The 26,918-nt window shown below is 48.5% G+C and overlaps 1 protein-coding gene across 2 annotated transcripts in view; it reads right to left on the reverse strand.

Annotated features, from left to right (window-relative positions):
- The window catches only part of fgd (faciogenital dysplasia), a 41,369-nt gene that overhangs the window by 7,865 nt on the left and 6,586 nt on the right, over positions 1 to 26,918 (reverse strand). For both annotated transcript variants that reach the window (XM_067240176.1, XM_067240175.1), the window contains exons 2-9: positions 7,476 to 7,652; positions 6,424 to 6,619; positions 5,348 to 5,987; positions 3,538 to 3,627; positions 2,623 to 2,759; positions 1,955 to 2,111; positions 1,707 to 1,845; positions 915 to 973 (exon numbers count right to left, since the gene is read on the reverse strand). In XM_067240176.1, coding sequence (XP_067096277.1) covers positions 915 to 973; positions 1,707 to 1,845; positions 1,955 to 2,111; positions 2,623 to 2,759; positions 3,538 to 3,627; positions 5,348 to 5,987; positions 6,424 to 6,619; positions 7,476 to 7,652 — 1,595 coding nt within the window. The remainder of the gene's footprint in view (positions 1 to 914; positions 974 to 1,706; positions 1,846 to 1,954; positions 2,112 to 2,622; positions 2,760 to 3,537; positions 3,628 to 5,347; positions 5,988 to 6,423; positions 6,620 to 7,475; positions 7,653 to 26,918) is intronic.

Below are 26,918 nucleotides of genomic sequence, written 5' to 3' on the forward strand. Positions count from 1 at the left end.
AGAAGGGAGACAGAGGACTGTGATGAACAGCAGAGGTGCACATACATGGATGAATGCAGAGGAGGCCAAATACTAACATGTCTGCAAGAAAACACAAGCAGCTTTGCAGATAACATCGTTTGTAGTTCAGAGATGAAGCAAGCACCACCAGATGGAGCTACAGTGCGCCTGTATTGTAAACATCCATTTTATCATGATCCTAGGATCCTAGGATCATCCTTGAAATAAAAGAACTTTTTTCCTCATAACAGGAGGAAAGAAGTGTGAGTGTGTCTGTGTATGTAAATGTGTGTGTGTCTGTGTATGTAGGTGTTTGTATGTATGGGTGTGCGTCTGTAAGTGTGTATGTTTGTGTGTGTGTCTGTGTATATAAGTGCGTATGTGTGTGTGTGTCTGTGTATGTAAGTGCGTATGTGTCTGTAAGTGCGTATGTGTGTGTATGTAAGTGTGTATGTGTGTGTGTGTGTAAGTGTTTGTATGTATGTGTGTGTGTGTGACAGCCGTCAGTCTTCTGCAAACTCTCAAACTAGCAGCAGGAAACAGCAGCTTCCTGTCTGTTCTAATGCAACCACGGCCCTCCCTCCCTCCCTCCCTCCCTCCCTCCCTCCCTCCCTCCCTCCCTCCCTCCCTCCCTCCCTCCCTCCCTCCCTCCCTCCCTCCCTCCCTCCCTCCCTCCCTCCCTCCCTCCCTCCCTCCCTGCCCCCTCCCTCCCTCCCTCCCTCCCTCCCTCCCTCCCTCCCTCCCTCCCTCCCTCCCTCCCTCCCTCCCTCCCTCCCTCCCTCCCTCCCTCCCTCCCTGCCCCCTCCCTGCCAGACAGAGACAACAAGCCACCACAGCGGTGAACCTGCAGAGGGCTGGGCCATGTTACAGTGATCCCAGTGAATGATGTTAACAATACAGCAACAGAATCTCACCATTTTCTTGATGGCGGCATTGGAGTGGTTGGCTGCAGTAGAGATGAGCTCCACCGCCTCTGCACCATCAAGCACACACCAACACACACGTTAGATTAATAGATAGTGACAATGACTTTCTATTAAATCAACAGTGACTAATAGGAGGACAGGACATAGTAGGTAGCCTGAAGATAAGCAGACAGTACTTTGTGTGCATTACAATACGTCAGACTACATGCTGGAGTCTATCTGAACCTGTGTGTGTGTGTGTTTGACAAGATGACAAAGTGTAGACTCCTTGCATGAGTCTTGTTAAGAGCAGTATACTGTACATTACCCAACATCAAACATACACAATCTGTCCCATTAATCACACACGCATAATCACACACACACACACACACACATAATCACACACACACACACACACACACACACACACACACACACACACACACACACACAGGTGTAACTCATCCAACTGACTGTGGGCCAGTAGAGCAGAGTACTAATGGGTGAGATCACCTGACACAGCCCTCTCCATCCTGGTTTACATAAACAGAGCAGACAGACAGGCCAGGCCAGGAGAGCCTGAATGTCACACTGACTAACTAGGGGCTCCCAGGCCTGGCGTGCCGAAGCTGTACATAGACACATCTACGAGGAAGATGCTGCAAGGCCAGAGTTCATCCAGAGGACAAGGGACATCGGGCTCTCCTCTCGGAACAGACACGCTAAGTCTAAAAAGCACCAGCATGTCCTATCTCACTGTTATGGGACGGTTTGATAGAATGTGCCCAGTGGACTCACTCTCGGCATCCTTCCTGTCGAGGGCGTCTTCTGGTAGCTTCTTCAGGTAGTCTTTGAGCAGAAGCTCGTAGCGTGGGATCCTTTGGACTGGTTCCAACATGTGGTGCTGCAGGGTGAGATTACCACACACGTCCTGCTTCTGCAGAGACAACACACACGTCAACCATCCATCTCATACTGTCTCTTTAAAAGTAGAATAATAAAACAGATAACTGGACAAACACACACACGCAGATGGTCAGACTGACCTGTATGTTCTGGACCACACTCTTGAACTGTGACGACCGCTGGGTCCAGGTGTTTACCAGGTCCATCGCACGGTCAAAGTTCTTCACATACTCTCCATACATCTTCATGAACGGAGCCAGCTTCTGAAGGATGTCACCAATGCGAGGCTTGGAGTCCCTAACACAAAGAGAACGAACATCAAAAAACGAAACAATGGAGGTGTCTAACATTCCGATCGAATGTTTTAGCTTTTGACTCTGATAATAGTCGTGACTTCAAAGATAGCATGTGTACATAGCATTACGCGACAAGTGAATAAACTGAATCTCTCTACAGAGAGCCCTAAAGACACAATACTCCACAAAGCCAGACTTTTGGCACATGCACATTGGTGGTACATTTCCTCTGAGCAGATGAAGAGAGGCAGAAAATGCCCCCATTCTACCAGCCCTGGAAGTCTGGCACACACACACGCACACACACACACACACACATTTTGAACCTCCACTTACTGCCCCAACAACACCCACCAACAGCCTGGCAACACCCTCCTACTGCTACCCTGCTGTCTGAGTTTTGTAGCCAACACACACACACTGACCACACTGACTAACATAATCACGGACCAACACTATCCCTGAGAACTATAGGTCCAGGTGACTGTCGATCAAATTCATTCAGTCCTTACCATTCTCCAATGATGCGTGTTTTGAGATCGGGAAGCAAGAACTTGTCATGGAAACAGTAGATGGAGGAGATGTTGGAGAAGATCCCAGTTATGACGTCCTGAGGGATTCCAGCTTCAGTGAGCTTAGTGCAAAATACCTGTATAGACATACACACACACACACGCACACACACACACGCACGCAGGACATAGAAGTATGAACACTCATGGATTTCTAGAAGAACAATTCCAACCCTTTGCTCCAGTAATATTCAGTGTGTGATGTTACAGTCTCATTATCATGGTCACTCTATGGACCTCCAACACCTCTGTTACCTTTCACTTCCCTGTCAGTCACATAACTACAGGCCTATCTGCACTACAGTTCCTATGGCAACAGTACCCCTGTGATGGAGAGTTTGACGACAACAGGAAGCAGCTCTGAGGTTGCCCTCAGCAACAAACCTAGCAGTTCTCCACAGTTTTATGATGACAGGTCTGTCTGTGTGTTGTGGCTTGAGAAAGAGACTTGAGAAAGAGGGTTGGAGGAGAAGGTCTGTCCTGATAATGTCCTATCAATCATCTTGGCTTGACATAATGATTTGTAAAATGTTACATTACCTCACATTATTATCCAGGGTTACTAGACCCGCACACACACACACAAACATTGGCACAAACTTACACATTTACAAGACACACAACTGTAAACACATCACCTCCCAATCTGGTCCCAATCCAAGTGTTAGCATTCAGAGGATCAGTGGGCCAGTGTTAATCCAGCTTAGCCCTGATCACAATCACTAACTCCTCTCACAGAGAGAGAGAGGAGTTCTGGGCCAGGAGCACCTAAACACACTCTCACACTCTAGTCTGACAAGGAATGTGTGGGTGATGGTGTGTGTGAGATGGTGTGTGACAGGCGGAGGAGGTTACCTGGTCCAGGAGGTTGAGCCTCTTGACGTAGGCCTCCTCAGTGTGGAGAAGCTCTCTGGCGATGTTCAGCAGCTTCTGGGATTCTGAGCACTAAGGGGTACAGCACACAGTACAGTCACACCCACTAGCACAACTCCTCAACACCAAAGACAGGCAAGCTAACAACAGGGTTCATTAACAACCAGGTACATTGTAAGTCTAAACAGGCAGACCAACTACATCTGTATTTTTCCTTCACCTGCATGCATGGTTTGCCAGGGTAATGTTCTTTTGTACCCATTCAAACTGGGTCAAACTTGTGTGTCACCATTTGTTGCAACATCAGCCACAGCCACTCCACTATCACTAGTGGTGGCTCGGGTTAAAGTTCAGTGAGTTGAGTTGTTCTAACTAGTCCACTGTAGTACGATGTGGGGTGGATTACAATATGTGATTGGGGAAGCTGGTTATATCTCGATTACAGTAATGATGTTGCATTCCATATCCGACACTGACAGACAACAGAGCAGGGGAGTGAAGAAACACAATCGTGACTGTTTTGCAACAGCTGTCTGGTGTCACACACACACACACACACACACACACACACACGCACACACACACACACACACACACACGCACACTGAGGAAATGGAAAGGCTTGTGAAACACATCTAGTACAGATACATCAACAAAACAGCCAAATGCCAGCTTTCTAAATGCACATTATACCAATACATCTTTGTAGAGGATACTACTTATGACAGACATAAATTATTCTCTGCCTTTTCCTGTAGCAATATGCATCGCCAAAAACCGTATCCTCTGTCACAGTTCTGGCATAAAAAAGCCATCAACATGTCAGCTGTAGTGTCTGAGCACCATCTCACACTCTCTCTCTCTCTCTTTCCCAGCTCTCTCTCTTTCCCAGCTCTCTCTCTCTCTCTCTCTCTCTCTTTCCCAGCTCTCTCTCTCTCTCTCTCTCTCTCTCTCTCTCTCTCTCTCTCTCTCTCTCTCTCTCTCTCTCTCTCTCTCTCTCTCTCTCCTTCACACACACACACACACACACACACACACACACACACACACACACACACACACACACACAAGCACACTTTTCCTTTGGGTAGCTATGCTGAGATCAGGAAACATTGGGAACCGGAGATCACATGCCCAGGAGGTACTGGGTGTGGGATGTCAGTAGAGGGTGTGGATGTGTGTGTGTGCACGTGTGTGAGACAGGGAGGGTACGGTGTGGTGCCTAATGAAGGTACAGAGTGTATCCTGCTCATGTTCTCAAACACATTTTCAAGATTTCTTTTCAGATCCCAATTCTCTTTGTCAATCTCTGACTAACACTTGAGAGTTTCCAACAATGTATTTTCTTCCGGTGCCAGGTTGTCAGATCATGTACACCTCAAGCAGCTCAATCTCACTTCTGGGATTGTGGTGTGGCTGGAGATCGATGGTCAGTGTCAAGGACAAAAGTCATGAGAAACAGTAGCTTGGATGAGAGAGGTTTCTGTCTGTTGCAGAGACTGTGTGGTTTGTGTTTAAGCAGCTGTCAGGGTCCTATTCCAGCCTACTGACTTCACACACTTAGTAACCAACTCAGACTGAAACTGTCAAATGGTGTGCATTTAGATGTAGACTTTCTGAACATCAGCCTTTGATCAAAATAGATACATCGGTTGGTTAGTTCCTGTCTAAACCTGATCAAATCTGTCTTAAGCTGCAGGTTGTTAAAATCAGTTTTAGAGAATAGTTTGGGGTGAAGAGCAGTTGATGAGATGAGAGGGGGGGAAGAGAGGTGTGACGGTGGGCTGCTCACCTTGCTGGCCTCTGTGAGTGTGTCTGCCTTGTCCCCTCCGTCTGCCTCTCCACTGCTCCCGTCATCCAGGTCGCTGTCCTCGTCCTGCGTCGAGTCCCGCTTGTTGCCCAGTGTGACGCAGGACACGCTCTCGGTTTCCGTGACGCTGTCGTAGCGATCCTCCTCATCAATGGCGTCCTCGTTGGGAAACACCTCCCCCTCGACGGTGCATGACGGGCTGTCGATGCCGCTGTCCCGGTTAGGAATCTTCCCATTCTGCTCAGTGGAATGCAAGTCCTGATTGTCCTGGAGCTCATAGGAGGAGCCATCCTCCTGCTCTGCATTGCCATGGCTACCGACAGCGTGGTTGTGGATGTTACCCTCAGTACAGTGGTCAAGGGCAACGTCGTCAGGGCCGTCAATGCGTAACAAGGCCAAGCGCGAGAGTTCCGTCACCTCTGTGACCTCATCAGTCTGCTTTGAGGAGCTAAGTGGCAGTTTGTCAGCAGGTGACCGTTCCCCAGGGTCCTTTGCTCCTGCTGGCTCTGAGGGGGCGTGAGTGGAGGGGTCAGGGCCGGAGGGGGGTGTGGCCTCAGGAGTGGCGTCCATGCTCAGACACAGGTGAAGCTGGTTCCGCCCAGGGACACCTATGATGGGAACCCTAAGAAAACACAGACACACTGTCTGAAACATCGTCTGATGCCCTGGATCACTGACATGCTTTGTGGTCTGCTATTAATATAATGTAGAGCTACTGGTATAGTACAATGGATAAGATGTAATACATGAATATAGTGTGCTAACAAGAGCCCCACTATCCAGCCACACATTCACACAAAGGGAACTAGGAAGTGTAAGAGATGAGATTGTTTAGAGCAACACACACTCAGACAGCATCGGGTACTTCTGACAAACTTCTAGAAACTAAAACATAATGACTTAGCGAAGCATAAGCACCTGTCATAACTTCACTTCTCAAACAGTATCCCGCCACACATACACATACCCCTACATACACACACAACTTGCGGAACAAAACATGAAGCTGATTAACTAACTGAGCGAGAGCACAAGAGGAATCCTCTGCCATACAGTACCTGGAGTTCTCAAACCTTTCGATGAGCAGCCCCACTTTCTGGGCCTCTTTCTGGATGCCCAGGACCGGGTGGGTCTGGCTCGGCTTGGGTTTGGGCGGAGGTGGGGGTGCCGGCAATGGTCTGGAGGGGGCCGGGGGAATCCTTTTGGGCTTCTTGTCTTGTCCGAGGGCTAGCAGGTGGGGGGGCTTAGGGGGAACTGAAGGTGCAGGAGCAGGAAGAGGGAGGAATGGATGAAAGAAGAGAAGGAGAGAGAGATACGAGATCAAGTCACCGGTGTAACCGAGGAACCAGTTCTTCGTCAAGTAATCCGGAGAGATCCAATGGAGAAAGGCTCCATTCCTGAGCCTGAGTGTGCTGCCTCTGCCTCCTCTATCAAACTCCCGTAACAAAAACAACCACGGAGGGTTACAGACCAAAAGCAGATCCCTGAAGAGTGCAGCCGAGCACGACTGATCTGAGTCCGGACTGAGCTGAAAGGGACCGAATCACTTCCTGCTTGCAGAACAGGATGCTGAGCGGAGCATGTGTAAGTCACTGTGGTTTCAGAGTAAGATAAAAAGAAACACCCTGACAAGCAAATGGCAGAACTATCCTAACACACACTTTGCACTAACTGTCCACTCACACCCTCAATGGAAAACGACTGCATGTGACAGGCTTATCAGGTTGTAGTATGCTCTAGTACTGGTGGAAATCAGGAAGCAGGTATGTTTGTCACAACTCTTTTGGTTTATCTGCTTCCTTCCTCTCTGTGCATGTGTATTTGTATGTTCATGTGTATGTGCGTGGGCTTTAGTGTGTGATTTTTATATGCTTACTGTAGTGCTTAATCATCATAATCCAGGTAGCATGTTACTGGAACTTAGTTGAGACATGGTGCTAACATGACTATAGTGTCTAAAGAATAATATGCTCAGTAAAGGGGATTGAAATCAGAATGGGCAAGAATGGGTAAAAGACAGATGGTTATACCTATATGATTGCCAACTGAGTGGGACAGAAGGGTGTCTTAGACACTGTGTCTGTACCTTCAGGGCAGGGCTATACTGTACCTTGGGGTTTCTGTGCGGCTGGTGCCTTGGAAATGGTTGTGGTCTGGGGCTGGGGGCGGGGCTTGGCTACAGGGCGGCCGTGACATGGTCTAGAGGGAGTGGCCTTCTTCCCCAGTCGCGGTGAACACAGGAAGTCAACAGACCCACACTGATACTGCAGAGAGGAGGCAGGGTGGTCTAAGGAGAGACAGAGGGAAACACAATATGAATATGCATACTCATACTAGCACACACACAGTTCTGACATTTTCGTGCCGCATCACCCTAGCGCAGTCCCAGCCCACCTAAGTGGAGTGTGTGTGTAACAGTAGGCGAGGAACGACCTTCAGCCCTCAGCCTCAGTGTTCGTATCAGACAGGCATGCGTAGGAAGCAGAGAGGTGGAGAGCTGCGGCCTGGATCGATCCTGAGACTGACATGGGGCCAGAGGACAGGATTCTGCTGCAGGCCAGGGGCCAGAGGACAGACTTCTGCTGCAGGCCAGGGGCCAGAGGACAGACTTCTGCTGCAGGCCAGGGGCCAGAGGACAGGCTTCTGCTGCAGGCCAGGGGCCAGAGGACAGACTTCTGCTGCACTGAGTCTGCCTGCCTGCTCTTACATTTACATTTAGTCATTTAGCAGACGCTCTTATCCAGAGCGACTTACAGTAAGTACAGGGACATTCTCCCTGAGGCAAGTAGGGTGAAGTGCCTTGCCCAAGGACACAACGTCATTTTGCACAGCCGGGAATCGAACTGGCAACCTTCAGATTACTAGCCCGCTTCCCTAACCGCTCAGCCACCTGACTCCCTGCTCTTACACTGAGTGTTTGTATGCGTGCTCTGTTTGAATGTCTGTGTATGTGTCTGAGACATTCTCCAGTGTGTCTGTATCTAATCTCTTTATTGTTGTTCCTCCCACTGTGAGACAAAATGTATTGTTTAGTGTTTCGTCTGTCGTGCATTCCCTCAGGAGGCTAGACTCGTCGACCACATGTACCAATTAGAAAAAGACCCAAACGGATGCATTATGGGAAAATGAGGCCTTTAGCTATTACATTCCAGTAGGGATCTGTCGGAGATCTGTCAGTCCGTATACAGTAGATCTTAGAGAACCAGTCAAGGGAAGTAGAGTGCAATGTGTGTGATCACAACAATGTAAGCACAGGGTAAAGGATGGAGAGGAAGCTTGTGCGTGTGAGTGTAGTCTCTCTGTCTTTGTTCTCAGTGCTCTCTCTCTCTGTGTTAGGATGCTGCTTATCTGATGTGGTGCCCCATTAGAGAAAAGAGATAACCCTGCAGTCAACTTTGATAATGTCCCTGTAAACTAGACACACACAGACACACACACACACAGACACACACACAGCTATCTCCTGCAGGCTTGTGGACAAGAGGGGCACATCTCTGAAGGATTACAGTGGAAATTGCATGGAGCCCCAGAGGAGTGTGACGGACTCTAATTTGGTGTGGTTGAGATGTGCTCCAGGCTAGTGAGACACAGCAGGCTCCCCACTACCAGTAATGAGGCCCGTTATTCTGGCTGATCCATAAGGCACCACCACGGGCTCTCTCACCAGCTCCTCCATAAAGAGAGGGAGAGAGAGATTTGCCAACTGCACATTTAGTAGGATCAGAGTTGCACCAGTAAAATGCTGATAAGAGTAAATGATAAAACGTTTACAGGGGCTCTATTTCACATTCAGATTTCCATAAGACATACAGTAACAGTTCCTGCATTCAGACAGATAAATCAATGTTCTGCCCAGCAGACAACATATTGACTATATGATTCTCTGTCCGTCCTGCAGGACATGACTCAAGATGGCTCCAGCCATACATCCATATATCCGTTATGGCTGTTATGGGGCAGTCGTAAAACAGACAGGAAGGTTAAGCCCCTAACAACTGACAGAACAGCCCAACAAGGAACTTTCTGACCTGACTCGGGTCACTCCTGGGAAAGACAAACAGTCTGAGAGAGCAATCAAAGAAAGACCATAGTGAGAAAGGTATAGAGGCCTGTAACCTATGGAAACTGTCAGCATGGCTACCAGACAGATCAAACAAGCTAACGGTTAACAGGAACTCGCCCAGAGTAGAGAGGAACCAGAGTCGCAACTCTACACAACCTGACGAACGCTAACAACCTCTTTCCCACACCCATAAAGGAACTAAGAAACCACACACACAATTTAAAACACACCTAAAACTTTCTAGATCTGTTCAGAAGATATATTTGAATAGAATGTAAAGATATTAGTCAACAAGAATAAAACAAAGTTACCTGCTCCGTATTTTGTAAATTGATGAAAGTCCTGCCCACATATAAACAGGAAAATCCAACACGCCTTTCCCAACAAAGAAATAATCCTCCCAACCGTCTCCGGAGGATTGAGAAAGGAAGAGAGAGAGAGAGAGAGAGTCCTAACTCCTATTGCCCACTCCCTACACACACACACCTGAACTCTTTAAAGCTCTGTCCTGATTATGTAACTATTGTCAGGTAAACACCAACTTCACCTGTCTGCGCACTTGCCAAACCTGCTCTACGTGACTAACTCTAGGCCCAGCTGATGTGTGTGCAGGTGTCTGTGTAGCTGTGTGTGTAGGTGTGTTAGTGAGCACGTATGAAAGAGAGAGAGACTACACCTCTGCAGGAAGCAATGACAAAACATGAATTTCCCTAATCTCATTCGTCATTCTTTCTTGATAGCAGGCTCGACTAAGATGCGTCATCATTTTGCAGTGTTAATCTTATCACCCCCAACTGTGGCCAAAACAATTAGATTAAAAATGTATGTTATCAAACAGGGAATATCTTATTTTGAAGACTATTTTTATTATGGGGTGGAATGTTAGCACCCCATCGCACCCTAGATCTTGTAACCTTGGTGACCTGTTGAGTCAGCTGTCCAGGAAAGAAGCAGCAACACCAAAACCAAAACCTGGAATCTGAATGACTGCATAACTACTTAAATGTGTGTGTGTCTGTGTATGTGTACTGAATGTACTGTATGTGTCTGTGTTTGATTCCCTTCAACAATTTACGAGGGAACTGCTCACTAATCTCAGACTATTTTTGTGACAACCCTGCCACCAATCTTGGCCATGGAGTCATGGCTGCACACATATAGCCCACTGTGCATTCTCTGTATCATTCTATTCATCCGTCCTCCTTCACAGACATGCACGCACGTATGCACACAGCTGTCAATCAGTGTCAGTCCTGGGGCGACCCTTTAAAATCGTTTATTACCCATCACCCCCTGAGTAAAGTCTTCCTGTCCCAGTGCTTTCTGGGAGATGGATCACTCAGACACGCCACAGACTCATCAGTCAGCCAGTACTCCCTGGACCCCAGAATCCCCTCACCCCATCACTCCCTACCTTGCAGGACCAGGGTCTTTATGTTGCTTTTCCCCTCTCTATCAATATGATATTAACTCTGTCTTTACCTTTCCACACTCTCTCTATCCGTCTCTCTCTCTACTCCCCCCATCTACGTGTCTGACCCCTTGCAGTATTGATCTGGCCTCGACTGTCAGTTATCCTGACACAGTGAGACAGAATCAGAGCAGGTCTTTCATCTAATGGCCGTTTGATTTATAATGGCCATCGATCTGCAGCCCCAGGCTGCTCCAGATCCACTGGCAGGTCACAGCGCCCTGAGATCCAATCTTATCTTCACTGTATACAGCTACACCACACTGATACATACAGAAGGCCATCCACTTAGTGCCATGTTTTACCTAGCATTACCGATAAAGACAAAGTGAGAAATACAAGTGGGGGGCAAAGAGAAAGATAAATGGATAAAGACAGAGAAAGAGAGAGATAAAGAGAGAGGGAGGAAAAAAGGAGAGGGAGAGACCTACTATTGCGGGGGAGTCAGGTGGCTGAGCGGTTAGGGAATCGGGCTAGTAATCTGAAGGTTGCCAGTTCGATTCCTGGCCATGTCAATTGACGCTGTGTCCTTGGGCAAGGCACTTCACCCCACTTGCCTCAGGGGGAATGTCCCTGTACTTACTGTAAGTCGCTCTGGATAAGAGCGTCTGCTAAATGACTAAATGTAATGTAAATGTAAATGTATTGCGGTACCATCCTGTATCCTCTTATCTCCCCAGGAGTCTCTCTGACACGTCAGACCTCCCACAGTTTGAGAGCCCCTTTGTCCCCATCGCTTGTTATTCTCCTCCTCCCCTCCTCTGTCTCTCCTTCCTGAGAGAGGGCAACAGTAACGAACACCCTCACCTTCATCTGCCTCTCATTCACTGCCCTCGTGAAAACCCATGGAATTACACTTAGAGACGCAAAGAGAATACAGCTGTAAACACACACACAAACACACACACACACACACTCAGAGGAATATTGGGAAACTACTGGGCCTCAGAGAGAGAAATGAAAACCCATCCTAACCCAACCCAAATGAAAACCCATCCTGACTGGGTTTGATGGAGATCAAACCCAGTCAGGATGCTCACTACTGCCACAAGCAGGCTGGTGATCCTCGATGACATCTACAACATCTCTGTGATACAACTCAGCTGGATAGTCAGGAAATATTCAGTAACATGCATCAATATAACTGTATCTATGGTGGTGAGGGGTTATCACAAATGATAACATTCCAGAATAGGACAGAGAACAGCTGTTAAAGATCCTGCATAATGAGCCCACTCTCCTGAATGACTATCAGCTGATATCTCAATGTGCTGAAGCTGACTTCAGGGATTGGGGCGATGCTGCCAGTTTACCACAGGGCTTATGCGTACACGCAAATCATCAGCACATCCGATCACATGTACTGTAGCAGCTGCTGGTCCAAGATTACAAGTGTAGACCACGTGCATGCATTTCTCCCCTTACAGCTTTGTGTACCGCCTCCTATTCCGACTGGTAGAGCCTCTCTGTGTTGAACCCTGATGGCAGCCATGTGGTTCTCTAGGAAAGGACTGCCTAAAGCTTTCATGGTATCATGGCTTCCAAAGCAGGCTCCAGAAGGGGGAGGGAGTGGTGAGTCATTCTGTCAGGCCCGTCCCCTCCCCTCCTCTCCTTTCCTCACCCCTCCCCTCCTCTCCTTTCCTCACCCCTCCCTTCCCTCCCTTCCTCTGGCCCTAAATCAGGTCAGTGGGCACAGCAGGGTAACCAACATGGTTCACAGACTAAGTAGGAGTATTTCACCAGCTCCCTGAGATTAGGAACCCTGGATTTGTGGGATGAGAGGGAGCAAAATTAGAGAGCGAGGGAGAGAGAAAGAAAGTCAGTGGGTGAATGAGAGAATGTGAGCGAGTCAACCGCAGATGAGAGGCAAGGAAAAGAGGTGATAAAAAGATATCAAAGAAAGAGAATATGGGAAAACAGAGGGAAATGAGTAAAAGATTAGAAAAAGAGAGAAGTTGCACTTTCAACAGGAAATGAAGACTATCAGTGGTACTGAAGTTCAGAATTTTAAGTAACTTTTAAATAGGTCTGTCTGCTTTCCTTCTCCAAATGATACCCTGTCACTGATGAGGAGGACTACGGGCATAAACAAGGCCTGACAAGTAGATATCAGAGTCACATACTCCCTGTGGAGGGCAGGCTAAAAGAAGCGATGCTAGAGCAAGGTCTAGATAGCTTTACTCTGGGGAGACCAAGAAATAGGGCATCACTGTGGCAACACACAAATGTACCATGCAATGGTGATCTTGCAGGTAGGTCACGGACACTGCCACACCGACTATTTTCACTTTCACACCCCGAAACTCTACTGTCTAATCACACTCTCACACAAAAGGCCATGCAGAGGACTCTGTCTCAGGGACCCAGTCTAAAAATACCCGGCTGATTGAGTGTGCTTACCATGGGGTGAACATGAGAGGACAAGGTCAGAGAAGGAACAGGCCTCAAACTGAAGGTCGTTACACCGGACCAACTACACAGTCATATCATAACAGAGGGCTGGGGGTCACAGGGAGTGCGTATGGAAACGACCCTCAGATGTAACAAACAGAAGTCAGATGATTGCTTGATAACAGCCATCCGCCATGTCACTGCCTGGAACCCCCCCCCCCCCACCACCACCACCCCCACATACAGTATAGACACACCATAACCGACGGCAGTCACAAGAGGACTTTTATAAGGCACCATGAAGAGCTAGCGGTACCGTACAGTACAACACAGTGCCCCAGCCTTGGGCTTGACAAGCTCCTCAGAATAGCAATTAGGCCCCAGCCCAGACAGGAAGACAGGAGGAGACACACTTGCCTGTGGAAAAGCTAGCCAACTGTCCCAGAGACTACAGGAGTTTGCCAAGCAGCTCTCAATGAAGCCTTTCACTGCTAAATGTTACAACTCCACCAACCATTTCAGACACAGGACCAGAACCCTGGAGTTGGAGCTGGTCCCACAGAGAGATAGTATGGAAGGAGGGAGGGAGGGAGCGAGAGAAACATCACACACACACACACAAATGCATGCACACACAGACAACACACAAGCACCTGTGAGGTCCTGGGGAATTACAGCTTAGCTGTTGGAAAATATTCCACCGCACCCTTTCCACTGTCCCAGTCTCCCCCAGTGACCGACACATGAGTCATCACTGCCCAACAAACAAGTCGCTCTCTAAAAACAGAACGTGGCCTATAATTTGCTGTCTGTGATCTTTCAGTGGAATATAATGAGGATTGATCTGTTGGATTTAAGATGGATGCCCCTGTTACTGACTAAGCATCCTTGAAGAGGAAAGGTATTGATTACGTTATCATATATTGATTGGCCTGATCAATTAATCGCTGTGACTAACAGAAGCATTTAACGAGTCCACCCAGATGACATGTTGATTGATTGATTGATGATTTCAATTACAAAGGATAGCCTGAAAGTGAAATTAAGCACAGTCACCTAAAAACCTTCATACACAAGCACAACCACACACAAAAGCACACACACAGACCCTCTTCTGGGTGCCTGCTCCTTCATGCCTTCAGACATTCGACTGTAGCTGAGACCACAAACTGCTTAACACTATGTTAACACTGTCAACGCTCCTCTCCTACTTCACCATTTGACAGCCCTTTCAAGAACTCCCTCTGCTACCACAATGACATTCTACTGACACCAAATACACAGCCCGACTAAACCAACTCTGTGTACCCGAGAGCCCAAATAAAACATGAACCCTACACTTACAATTCTTCATAGTCAACCTAAGAGCAATTCTCCCAGCCACAAAATTGCATTTAAAAATCCATGTGTGTCTCACAGACAGGTTGCACTGTGGGTAAGTACCAGTACAAATACATACACATGCACACCATCAACACATCTGCAGGAGGAAGTGGCATTTAAAGAACCACTGTATCAACCCTGGCCCCTTCATAGCATGTGACTGTGTATGTGGTGAGTGTGGGTGTTTGTCTCTGTGTCTGTGTGTGTGTGGTACAAAGAAGGAGAAGCAAGGGAGATGTCTAACACAGTAATAAATGGTCTACTGTTTTCTGATGTATTGTACCAAGGCTGCTGATATGGTGATTCTACGATGAGAATACTTAGAGAGACACCTATGTGGCATAGCTCGGTGATGGGTGGTGAGGGAGGGATGGGGGGCTGTTTGGTTTGGATAGGAGGTCCTCCCTGTTCCAGGGCAGGCCGGACGGGTGTCAGCATGTGGAGGGGAGCGTCCCTCAGTCTGTTGACAGTCTAACTGGCCCTGTGGGGGACCATGTTACGTAGATGCATGTTCAGACTGACGCCCTGTCCAGTCCACTCCAGTTTGGGCCAGGTTAGATGGAAGTAATAGGAGAGGTGTGGGTGTTGAGACAGGATTGGTGGATTGGAAAGAAGGGGGAGGGGCTCTCTGATGGTTTTCTAATGCTGCTGTGGTGTTCTGCTACACACTGGATTCTTCCCAACATACACACACTGTCAGAAAGGTCAGTGCACACTCAACATTACCATAGCCTTTTTCAGTTAGTTTGACGTCAGAGTTGTTTCAAATGTCCTCGGGTCTTTAAATGTAAAAGTTAGCGAAAAATTCTCCAAAATGGCGGATCTCAGCTAAACTGCTCCTCTTTCGGGCTCAACTAATTTTGAGAGAAGGCTGAAAATATATCCATGGTTAATCTGTCACATTATGAAATGTCTCTCCTGATGTTTGAAGGAGAGACATTGCTTGAGCTGAATAAGTTAATTTCAGCTCAAGCAACATATACACACACACACACACACACACATTCACACACAGAAGGCAAGGTCTGTTATAGAAGCCAGGTGTAGAGTAGACAGAGTCATAAAGAATACCATTTCCTCCCTAATGGCATCAATGTCTCCCCCTGTAGAGTTACAGTGTTGGGACTAGGGCTGGGACTGAAACTAAAACAGCGGCTGGGGCAGGAGATGTGGATGGGGCTGGGTCAGGGATAGGGCTAGGCAGGGGCAGGGATAGGGATAGGCTGGGGCAGGGATAGGGCTAGGGCTAGGCTGGGGCAGGAATAGGGCTAGGCTGGGGCAGGGATAGGGATAGGGCTAGGCTGGGGCAGGAATAGGGATAGGCTGGGGCAGGGGATGTGGATGGGGCTGGAGAAGGGACAGGGCTAGGCTGGGGCAGGGATAGGGCTAGGCTGGGGCAGGGATAGGGATAGGCTGGGGCAGGGGATGTGGATGGGGCTGGAGCAGGGATAGGGCTAGCCTGGGGCAGGGATAGGGATAGGCTGGGGCAGGAATAGGGATAGGCTGGGGCAGGGATAGGGATAGGGATAGGCTGGGGCAGGGATAGGCTGGGGCAGGAATAGGGATAGGCTGGGGCAGGGGATGTGGATGGGGCTGGAGCAGGGATAGGACTTAGGCTGGGGCAGGGATAGGGATAGGCTGGGGCAGGGATAGGGATAGGCTGGGGCAGGAATAGGGATAGGCTGGGGCAGGAATAGGGATAGGCTGGGGCAGGGGATGTGGATGGGGCTGGAGCAGGGATAGGACTTAGGCTGGGGCAGGGATAGGGCTAGGCTGGGGCAGGGATAGGGCTTAGGCTGGGGCAACTGTGAGACTGTAATGAATCAGCATACACAATGCAAACAGTTTCCAAGTGCAAATGTTTAATTTGATTCTTAAGACACTCTTTTGCACACACTTACTCCCATCTATCACAAGGATAATATGTGCTAAAATAAACCACCGACCATGCAGGCTTTGACTGATTCTAACAGGCTTGAAGAGAACAGGGGGGTGGATATTATCATATTATTTGGGCCCCCCGACAGTGAATGTATATTACAGTTAAAGCAGTGGCCCAGCTGGGGTAATTCTAATAACCACTTTCTAAATAGGAGCTGTCATATACTGTTACACATGATCGCTCACCACATTATAGTCCCATGTAGAATCTTTATGGAAATACTGGGAAAGAATGATGTCATTCTGCCTAGACAGTCCAGGTATCATGTTCTGCACACCTGTGGCAGCTCTGCCTCCCTGTCACACCTGTCACCTGCAACAGCCTCTCACCTGGGAGCCAGGCTGGGCTTGTGGTTGTATGTGTGTGTGTGTGTGTGTGTGTGTGTGTGTGTTGGTGTGTGTGTGTGTGTGTGTGTGTGTGTGTGTGTGTGTATGGGGAGGGGGGGTGGAGACAGGGGGGCTTCGTTTGGAACCCTAAGCAAAGGTTTGTAAGATAGACTCAGAGAGGAGTAAAGCTGAAATGGCGTTGTATAACTAGAGCACAGTCACATCTCACAACATTTAGCAGTCATCCTGTGGTCAATGTGGTTGAAACTTATTTGAATAATAACCTCTGTACTGTTTCCTTCTTCCATTGTTGCAAAAACAGACAATGGGAACCATTAACAAGCTTACATAGAAACATCAACATGACCCAGGAATCACCTCTTTAAAGTAAATGAAAGATAAATATAATCCCTTGCTTATAAACAGAATATAACCAATGAGTATGTTTAAAAAAAGCCTAACTAAAGCACATTGTACTCTCCTTCCTAGCCCATTCAGACCTATGTGTGTGAGTCCTACTGTTGTGCAGAGTTGCCAGCTTTACAGTAGATATTAAAATGCCCCCACCGCTGGTGGGGATGGGCAGCATTCTGCAGTGCCTATTCATCTCCCATTTCTCCCCAACTATGTGTGTGAAACACACCACAGACACACACACCGGCCTGCGGGAGAGAGGCTCCTTAGGTTCGTTAAATATCCCGTTACTCGCCGCTGGAATCCATCCCTCATCCTTCCCAGAGCTGTGAGGAGATGGGAGAGAGACAGAGGGGACTACAGAGGAGATGGGGAGAGAGAGAGGGGACTACAGAGGAGATGGGAGAGAGAGAGAGAGGGACTACAGAGGAGATGGGAGAGAGAGAGAGAGGACTACAGAGGAGATGGGAGAGAGAGAGAGAGAGAGAGAGAGAGAGAGAGAGAGAGAGAGAGAGAGAGAGAGAGAGAGAGAGAGAGAGAGAGAGAGAGAGAGAGAGAGAGAGGGGACTACAGACACAGCGCTCCAGCAGGAGCAGTAATACCTTGCGGCTCCTGGAAGCGTTTGAAGTGAGGAAGGCTTTTACAGCAGGAGACAGAAGCGAGGGTGAAAACGGGCCTGCCTCCTAAAGGAGGAGCAGGGTAAGAGCTGTTAAACATCCTGCTGGCTGAAACACAAAGCAGACGACAACCTTTGCGTCTCTCTTTCACACCACAGACACACACACAATACACCGCTATGCTACTTTTAGAGCCGAGACGGTGAGAAAGTGTGTAATGCTTCTAGTCTGATGCTGAAGTTCTGTTTCTTATAGACACAACATGCATGCTTCACTGACGAGAGCCCCTAACGCTTTCTGACTGGCTGCCCAAGCCTACATAAGCACACACACACGCACACATAGATAAAAGACCATAGCAACGCACATACAGACACACACAGACACACACAGACACACACACACACAGGGTCCTTGTGCTTTCCTACAGACAGAAGATTGGATAATCTGAGTGAAAGTTCAATGAAGGACACAGGATGGCCGCTACTATGACAACACTTTCCAGCTGGATCCTCAGCCCTGAGACACCACCAGCCCAACGGTTGCGAGCCCCCTCCCCCTCCTCAAAACATGCATAGACAGTCACACAGACACACTAACAAACATACACACTGTCTTAAAAAAATGCAATAGTTCACGTTGAGTCTTAAATGGCAACCTAAGAATTCAGACACAAAACCTCTTCATTATCTTGACATCTAATTTCTCAAACCATGGAGCCAAGACAAGAGGAAGTGAGTTGGGTCCTGATGGAGGACCCATGGTGCCCTAAGTGCACTATAAACCAAGCTATAGGTAATTACTGCTGTGGATGGCCAGACTAATCACTGTGACTGTTGGAACAGGAATGTGGGTGTATAGTGTGGTGCAGTGTGGTAAGGTGTGGTCCAATCTGCCTGCACAACCGCAGTCTCGTCTCCAAGGTCGTTCTCACCATTTTGGGAGGGCTCCTCCCCCTCCAATACGAGAGGGGAGTGGAGAAACATGTTTCTCAGAGAGCCTTCACAATTTGGATGTAACCCCCTCCCCCTGAAAACGATAATGGAGAAGCAGGAGCAGCTTCACCAGGAGTGATGGCAGGATGGTGCACCATAGGACGACAGCAGTGTGACAAGTCAAGCTACATTGGTGGGCTCTGCATGTGTTCTCCACACCCTGGGGATGCATCATGGGATGAATCCTAGGTCAACGTGTCACTGGCCAGAGCCACACCAGAGCCCTGACACAGTGTCTGGCTCTTACTAAGCCTCACACAGCTGCTGCCGGTCGTCATGGAAACACACACACTCCTCGACTCCTGAAGACAACCCCCTAGTCAGCTGAATTATTGTGTGCCAGGAGACTCGGAGGGCACAAAGCTGGCAATTACTGGTGGATAAATTGTTAATAGGCTGACCTGGGCTGTAATGTAAGTGATCTGTGCCTTCATTGTCACATGTTCAGTCGATGACATCATAAGCAGGGTCAGTGATGTGTCACCTTGGTACAACATGACCTCCTTCCTCCCTGTCCTGCCCTTTAACTGGGCTCACAGCCATTACTGTTGTCCAACAGTCCCAGGAACATGTTTTATGTGGTACGAAACTAGCTAGTAGAGAGAAGACTTCATACAGGCCATAAACACAAAGATAACACAAGAGTTCACTGCTCTGTCCACAACTCTGCTTCTCCATTACACAAGCATTCCCACACTCACCCCCAACACTCTGCAGGAACACCAACACTCATCCCCAACACTGCAGGAACACCAACACTCATCCCCAACACTCTGCAGTAACCCCAACACTCAGCCCCAACACTCTGCAGGAACCCCAACACTCATCCCCAACACTCTGCAGGAACACCAACACTCATCCCCAACACTATGCAGGAACACCCACACTCATCCCCAATACTCTGCAGGAACCCCAACACTCAGCCCCAACACTCTGCAGGAACCCGAACACTCATCCCCAACACTCTGCAGGAACACCAACACTCATCCCCAACACTCTGCAGGAACACCAACACTCATCCCCAACACTCTGCAGGAACACCAACACTCATCCCCAGCACTCTGCAGGAACACCAACGCTCATCCCCAACACTGCAGGAGCACCAAAGCTCTGGTCGTCATCCACAAGCAGGAACCATTCAATGGAACGAAGACAAATGAGGACGGAGCCAAATGCACATACACATTCTGCACACACAAACACACATACACTCAAAAATTCACTAGAATAACACGACAAGAATCAAGGGTGCAGAAAATGTCTCCCAGTGCAAGTTGCTCAATTAAAGATGCAGGCCAGTATCTATATTTCATACGGCAGTGAGAATTAGCCCACATTCAGCAGACAGGTTCTACACCACCCACAACCCAGACAGAGGCTCAAGTATAGGGGCCGAACACACACACACACACACGTCATTTGATACGATAGGTTCTGAGAAAACATAACCACACACACACACACACAAAGATTACAGAACAACAATACTGATTACTGGCTTACTTCAAAGAGTGTATAAACACTGAGGGCATGTGTATATATACTCACAACTACATCGTAAATATTTGGAGCCATATCAGAATCCACAGCACTCATTTCCACTTACAACCACATGCTCAAACATAACACTTTCTAAATCTTTCTCTTTCCAACACACAAACACAGAGACACAAGCAGCTCTGAAGCATCAGTAGAACTCACCAGTTAAGCCCACTCTGCCATCTGCCCTCAGTGTTTTCTCTCTCAGCCTGAAACACCCTCCCAACACACACCACGGTCCAGTCCCAGGGCTGTGTCCAGTCTAGCCTAGCGCTGTGTCCTCAGAGCCACGCGGAGGCAGCCTGGATGGTTGAGCTGTGAGTTCTCCAGTCAGACAGCGCGAGTCCACTACTCCAGGCTCTCTCTGACTCACTCTGCCCAAGTCTCCACCACGCTGTCTCTACACTCTACACTCCTCCTCTCCTCCCCTCCTCCTCCTCCTCCTCGTCTCCTCCCCCTCTCCACAAACGCACTGTCCTGGCCCAAAAATGTGCTCCTGTCCTGTGCTGTGCCTGTCCTGATCCCGGGGCCATTCACAGCGGCTGAGGGAACAATGCCTCCACTGCCGTCGCCGCCGCCACTCTGAAAGGAGGGGAGAAGCAGTTCTCAGCCGGCAATAATGCCTCTCTACCGTCACCATGGAAACTAATGACGACCGGGCGGGCGGGGGGAGAGAGTGAAAGGAGGGGAGAGGGAAGGCAATCACAAGAGAGAGAGAGAGAGAGAGAGAGAGAGGGAGAGAGAGAGAGAGGGAAGGGGGAAGAGAGAGAAAGGGAGAGAGAATGAGGGGAAAGGAGTGGTGAATGAAAAATGGGGGAAGTGTGTTGGTGCATGTACTCGTGTGACTGGGAGAACGAGTGGGGGAAGGTTTGGGTGTGATGGCTTTAGGTGTTGATAATGGGCAGCAACGTGATGACGTGAGAGCACACTGGTGTCTTTTTATTCCAGTAATAGGTGTGTAATGAATCATGGACTGGGTGGCTCGCCCTCAGCTCTGGACCCAGTGGGATCTCTGGTGTCTAGCACTACCCTGTGGGACCTCAGACAGACCGCTCACAGAAGCTAGCAGGGTGACGCGCACAAGCTGCTTCCTGCTTTCTTCGTATGCACATACGATTACGGGTGAGCCGGGTGAGGGGCTGGTCTGAAAGAACGGGTGACATCACCCGATGTCCACGTAGACGGTCCGCAATGAATCCAACAGATTACCATGGAAACTATGTCAGAGCAATCCCCTTTCCTACTTCATAACAGCGATCTAGATCTAAAAGCTGGGTGTTGATCAAGAGAAGAACAGAGTGAGAGGGAGGGACGAGAGGGGGGAGGGGGAGTCCTATTCGAAAATTGAGGGAAATGGAGCATTCAAATCCTCAGTAGGCTGATTCTGTGCTGATGGTGGCAGAAAGATAATCTAATTCATTTCACAGTGTCTGGACCTACCTGTAGGTTTCTAATAATACTATGTAAAGGAGTTTATTTCATGCATGTAAATCATGTCCTGCATCATTCACGGCAGGTGCTGTTCCTCATTGCAGTGAGGAGCTATAATCAGGGCGAAACATCTGCTCACACACTCAGGAGTCAAGAGGGGGAGAAACAGGTCATAAATAGCCTGAATCAAACATCTAGCCTTTTTTGGGAAACAAAACGGATGAATCCTGGTGGATAACTGGTCCTCCAGTTGAGCCCTGTGCCGCCTCCTGACACTGGGGAGAGGAATGTAAAGACTGTGAAGCACAGAGGAATGTTCAAATCTCTCGCCATCCTGCGAGCCAGCCACCTCCCCTTCACTTCTGCAAGACTGGAGATACCAGACCTGGCAGCTCACAACCGGGGAACCTCAGGCATCCATGTAGCAGGTCTCATAGGAGCACAGCCGCAGAACCTGCACAGTGCAAGCTGAGGACTCGACATGGAACTCGGGTATGATGGTGGGAACAGGGCTAAGGAATGTACCCTGTTGTCCCATTACCACAGCCTCTACTGTACACTCATCAACCTCAGTGCTGGACCATGTAAACTCACATGTTCTAGAAACAACTACGCAAGAATCATTATTACACTGCAGTGTGTGTGGGGGCTTACTCTGAACAAACTGTACACACACACACACTGCAGAGGGGAGAGTTACTATAGTATACAGCACTGTTACAGTCTAAACCTCAGGCTTCACACGCATCCGCTCCACTGACCAGAGTATAGCATCTGTCTCTCAACTGCCTGAAGGAGGTCAGCATGCACACACGCACGCACACACACACACACTATGCATGTACATACAGACCAACACATTACTAGACATGACGGACACATTAAAAGGTCACGCGATCACAAAGACAGATGGAAAAACATTGTTTCTTTAATTTAAAGGAATATTCTTCCCTTTTGGCAATATCTAACACCTTCAGGCAATATGTGTGTAAGAGAGAGAGTGTGTGCATAAAATGTGTGTGTGGTTTTGGCTGAGAGAGAATGTGAAGGAGAGCTAGGCACATGCACACACACACACACACGCACACACCTCATCCTCCATCACAAAAGGAAAACAACACTGTATTTGAGAAATGCCTAAACTTCAAAGACTGTGTAGCCTAGCCCTATTTCACACACAAAGTTTTAACTCTGGATTCCTGCCTCCCATGCTCACTGAGGACACAACCTAGTTCCAGTCTGACCTGATACTGAGCTCTGAGAACTGGGCAGATGAAGAAGTAAATGGATTTCTAAATAGCATAAATCTATCAATGAGCCGACGCCATGGCACACTCAGTCCGGCCATCTCTGGGCTCAGTGCACCATGTGGATGGAAGCCGGAAGGAGGACACTGGACCGTCGTCATGGAGACCCACCTCACATTCCAAAGCACTCACATTCCAAAGCATGTAGGCAGGACTCTTGGATTCTTCCAGAAAGCACAGAGGGGACACATGGAGACACACACACAGAGAGACCAACCACAACCCCCCACACACACTAACGCTCATGAGCTACTGCAGACTGCAAGACTATGCATGTCCACACACACACACAATATCCAAGCTGGCTTCAGTGGGGGGGAGAGGGCGAGGAAGGACAAAGCAACAGGAGGCACACACACACGCACGCAAACACACTCACTCACTCACTAATACACACATCACTGACACACACTTTATACTTACTGAGCAATTGGATCAGAAATTCTACATGTAACAGAAAGCAAGAGGGTTAGCTAAAGATTGGGAGACTGACATGGCATTGTGGTTAAGTGAACAGGCAGCCAATTGCATGTGTTCATTCAACTCCACTCCAGATAATGCACTAAACCCAGACATGAGTGTTGTGAGTCTGCCTTGGAGCCAGTCAGCCAGCCATTCAAAATCATTTCCTGCTCAAATTGACGTTGAGAATGACTTTAACCTATTCTCTCAAAAAAAACAACGTAAGATCGTTCTGAACTCCCCACCTCCATCCTCCCCGCAGTTAAGTCAAAGTGTCTCTTAAAAGAGTAAGAGATCATTAATATTGTATCCACTGGTGGGGCCTTTAATTTATTATTCATATTAAAACAGATTTGCTGGAGTGGAGGGGCCATATCTGAATAACAAAGAGGTTGGAGCGCTGGGTAATCCATCCAGCCTTGTGCTGGCTGACAGAGAACTATCAGACCTGCGGCTTCACTGGCACCAGAGGCCAGGCTATGCAGGATGTGTTGTAGTTGATGTAGATCTACACTGCTTCACCTGGCCCCAGGGCTAGAAGGGGATGGGGGGGGGGAAAGAGTGAAAGAGAAAGATAGGAACATGTAGATAAGAGAGTGTGAGGTGCACAAGAGCAAGGGAACAAAAAAAATGGAAAGCTGTGAAAAAAAGAGAGAAAACTAAGAGAGAGAAAAGCCGGAGAGTGCCCCAGGCTGTGACGGTTTAACGTTGGGGGACGTGCAAATCCCCTTCTGTGCCCCTCAACCCCCAGAGACACCCCCCCACCCTCCATGTGCCCCTCAACTCCCCCCTTCAAGCACTCTATACCCATCCCTACACCCTCCATGTGCCGCTGGTACCCCAGGGGATGGGACACACTGTCCCTGGGCCTAGCTGTGTAGTAGGGGAGGAGTGTGTCTGATCATTACTGGTGATCAGTATGGGACTGGTTAGAGCTGGGAGCCTGGAGGCATTTCAGGGAATACAAAGCATGAAATAAATACCATGAAGGCTTTGTGTTGGCTCTCACACACTGTAACTAAGATTGCTGCTGTTTATCTGCTGATTTTGAGAGAAAGATATAGTGTGATTTCCTGTTTTTAATATGTGCTAAAGTGTGGAGGTGTTGGGTTTTGCGTCGCTAAAAGATATGATTCCTGTGATGTTCCATTTCTGTGTGTTGTGGTCCTATTAAAGGTGTGAGCACGTGAGTGTGTGGGTGTACATGTGTGTGTGGGTGCATGTGTGTGTGGGTGCATGTGTGTGTGGGTGCATGTGTGTGTGGGTGCATGTGTGTGTGGGTGCATGTGTGTGTGGGTGCATGTGTGTGTGGGTGTACATGTGTGTGTGGGTGCATGTGTGTGTGGGTGCATGTGTGTGTGGGTGCATGTGTGTGTGGGTGTACATGTGTGTGTGGGTGCATGTGTGTGTGGGTGCATGTGTGTGTGGGTGTACATGTGTGTGTGGGTGCATGTGTGTGTCGTGAGATCCTCAGTGGGGTTTGGGCTTCTGATGAGCTGCAAGCTCATCTCCCTACAGTGCCCAGATGGCCTGTGATTACACACAGCTCAGTAGAGATTAACAGAGAGAGATACACAGAGAGACACACACAGAGAGTAGATAGAGACGAATAGAGAGAGAGAGAGAGAGAGAGAGAGAGAGAGAGAGAGAGAGAGAGATGATGCTGCGGGGTAGGACATCTGGCATAGAGCAGGTAAGAGCTGTAACCAGCCCAGCATCAACAGAAGGTAATACACACAACCACACACACACACGCACACCCAACTCAACATAGACTTACTCAAATCCAGTCACACAGGACAGATTTTCTCTACATGATCAAAATGCAACCACCCTTTCTCCAACATCCCCTCCACCATCTCTGGCACAGATGTGCCAGTGATAGCTTTGTATCTGCATGTGTGCATGTGTGTGAGGTGTCGTACTAAGCTAGGTTTGGTGCATATGCAGCCAGGCAGGGAGCAGCAGGTGATGGATGTGTCGCCGACTCTGGAAGTCTCTGAAGGGACTGTCTCTAGCCAGAGGCACACAGAGGCACATTTGTCACCAGCCAGCCAGTCAGGTGACATGATGGATCACTCCCAATAGGCCAGACTGATGAATGCACCTCACCCCAAAAATACCATTTAACTTCTACAGTTTACACTGAGGGGCCAGGGTAGGAGGCTCAATCTGCAGAGCATGTGAAACATTTACTCGAAAGAAATCATAAGCTACGGTAATATTTGAAGTAAAAGCCTGCCGGCTAAGATTGATTCAATCGTTTTCTTCAGACTTCTACTATAAATTGTTGACTCTAGATTCCTGCAGTATGATTGTGCAGACTTTGAATCCCACTCGGCGTGATTGGAAACGCTATGGAACAGGCTACACTGTCTGTCAACAGTGTGTGTTGACTTATGCAAGCTGAGAGAGTTGACAGAGAGTGTAAATCGGGGAGTCAGGTGGCTGAGCGGTGAGGGAATCGGGATAGTAATCCGAAGGTTTCCAGTTCGATTCCCGGTCATGCCAACTGATGTTGTGTCCTTGGGCAAGGCACTTCACCCTACTTGCCTCGGGGGAATGTCCCTGTACTTACTGTAAGTCGCTCTGGATAAGAGCGTCTGCTAAATTACTAAATGTAAATGTAAATGTAATGTAAAGCTTCTGATGTGTGTGAGCTCCCTCTCACTGCTCCAGGAGCCGCAGGCATGAAAGCCAGAGTAGCATCTCAGACACATCTCTGTCCTTGCATAAGGTGTGACAGTGACGCAAACCTGTGGCCCTCTTTTGCTGCCTTACTGTAAAAGACTGTGTTGTCGTGTGTTGTGATTAGGAATGCCCCACTGAGTGTGTCACTGGGTGTCACTCGCATGCTACGAGTGTAAAACACGTCTTACTGGGAAGCAACACAGCCAACCACAAACACATGTAGAGGAGCTGAGTGTATTTGTGTGTGTCTACAAGAGTGTGTGGGTTCCTTACCTTAATGATCCCACTTAATCAATGTTGACAAGCTGTGGTAGATAGAAGCTAGACTGGATACATGTGTTTTATATTTCACATCTTTTTTTTTTTACACAGAGGTAATTAATTACCACCGAAGAGCTAGATGCATGTGGAGGAGGTACGACAGAGAAAGCCCTTCAGGCATAGACAGTATCTCTCACACACACACACACACACACACACACACACACACACACACACACACACACACACACACACACACA

This window comes from Osmerus mordax, chromosome 7, assembly GCF_038355195.1.
Source record: "Osmerus mordax isolate fOsmMor3 chromosome 7, fOsmMor3.pri, whole genome shotgun sequence".
In the NCBI taxonomy this organism is placed as follows: Eukaryota; Metazoa; Chordata; class Actinopteri; order Osmeriformes; family Osmeridae; genus Osmerus; species Osmerus mordax.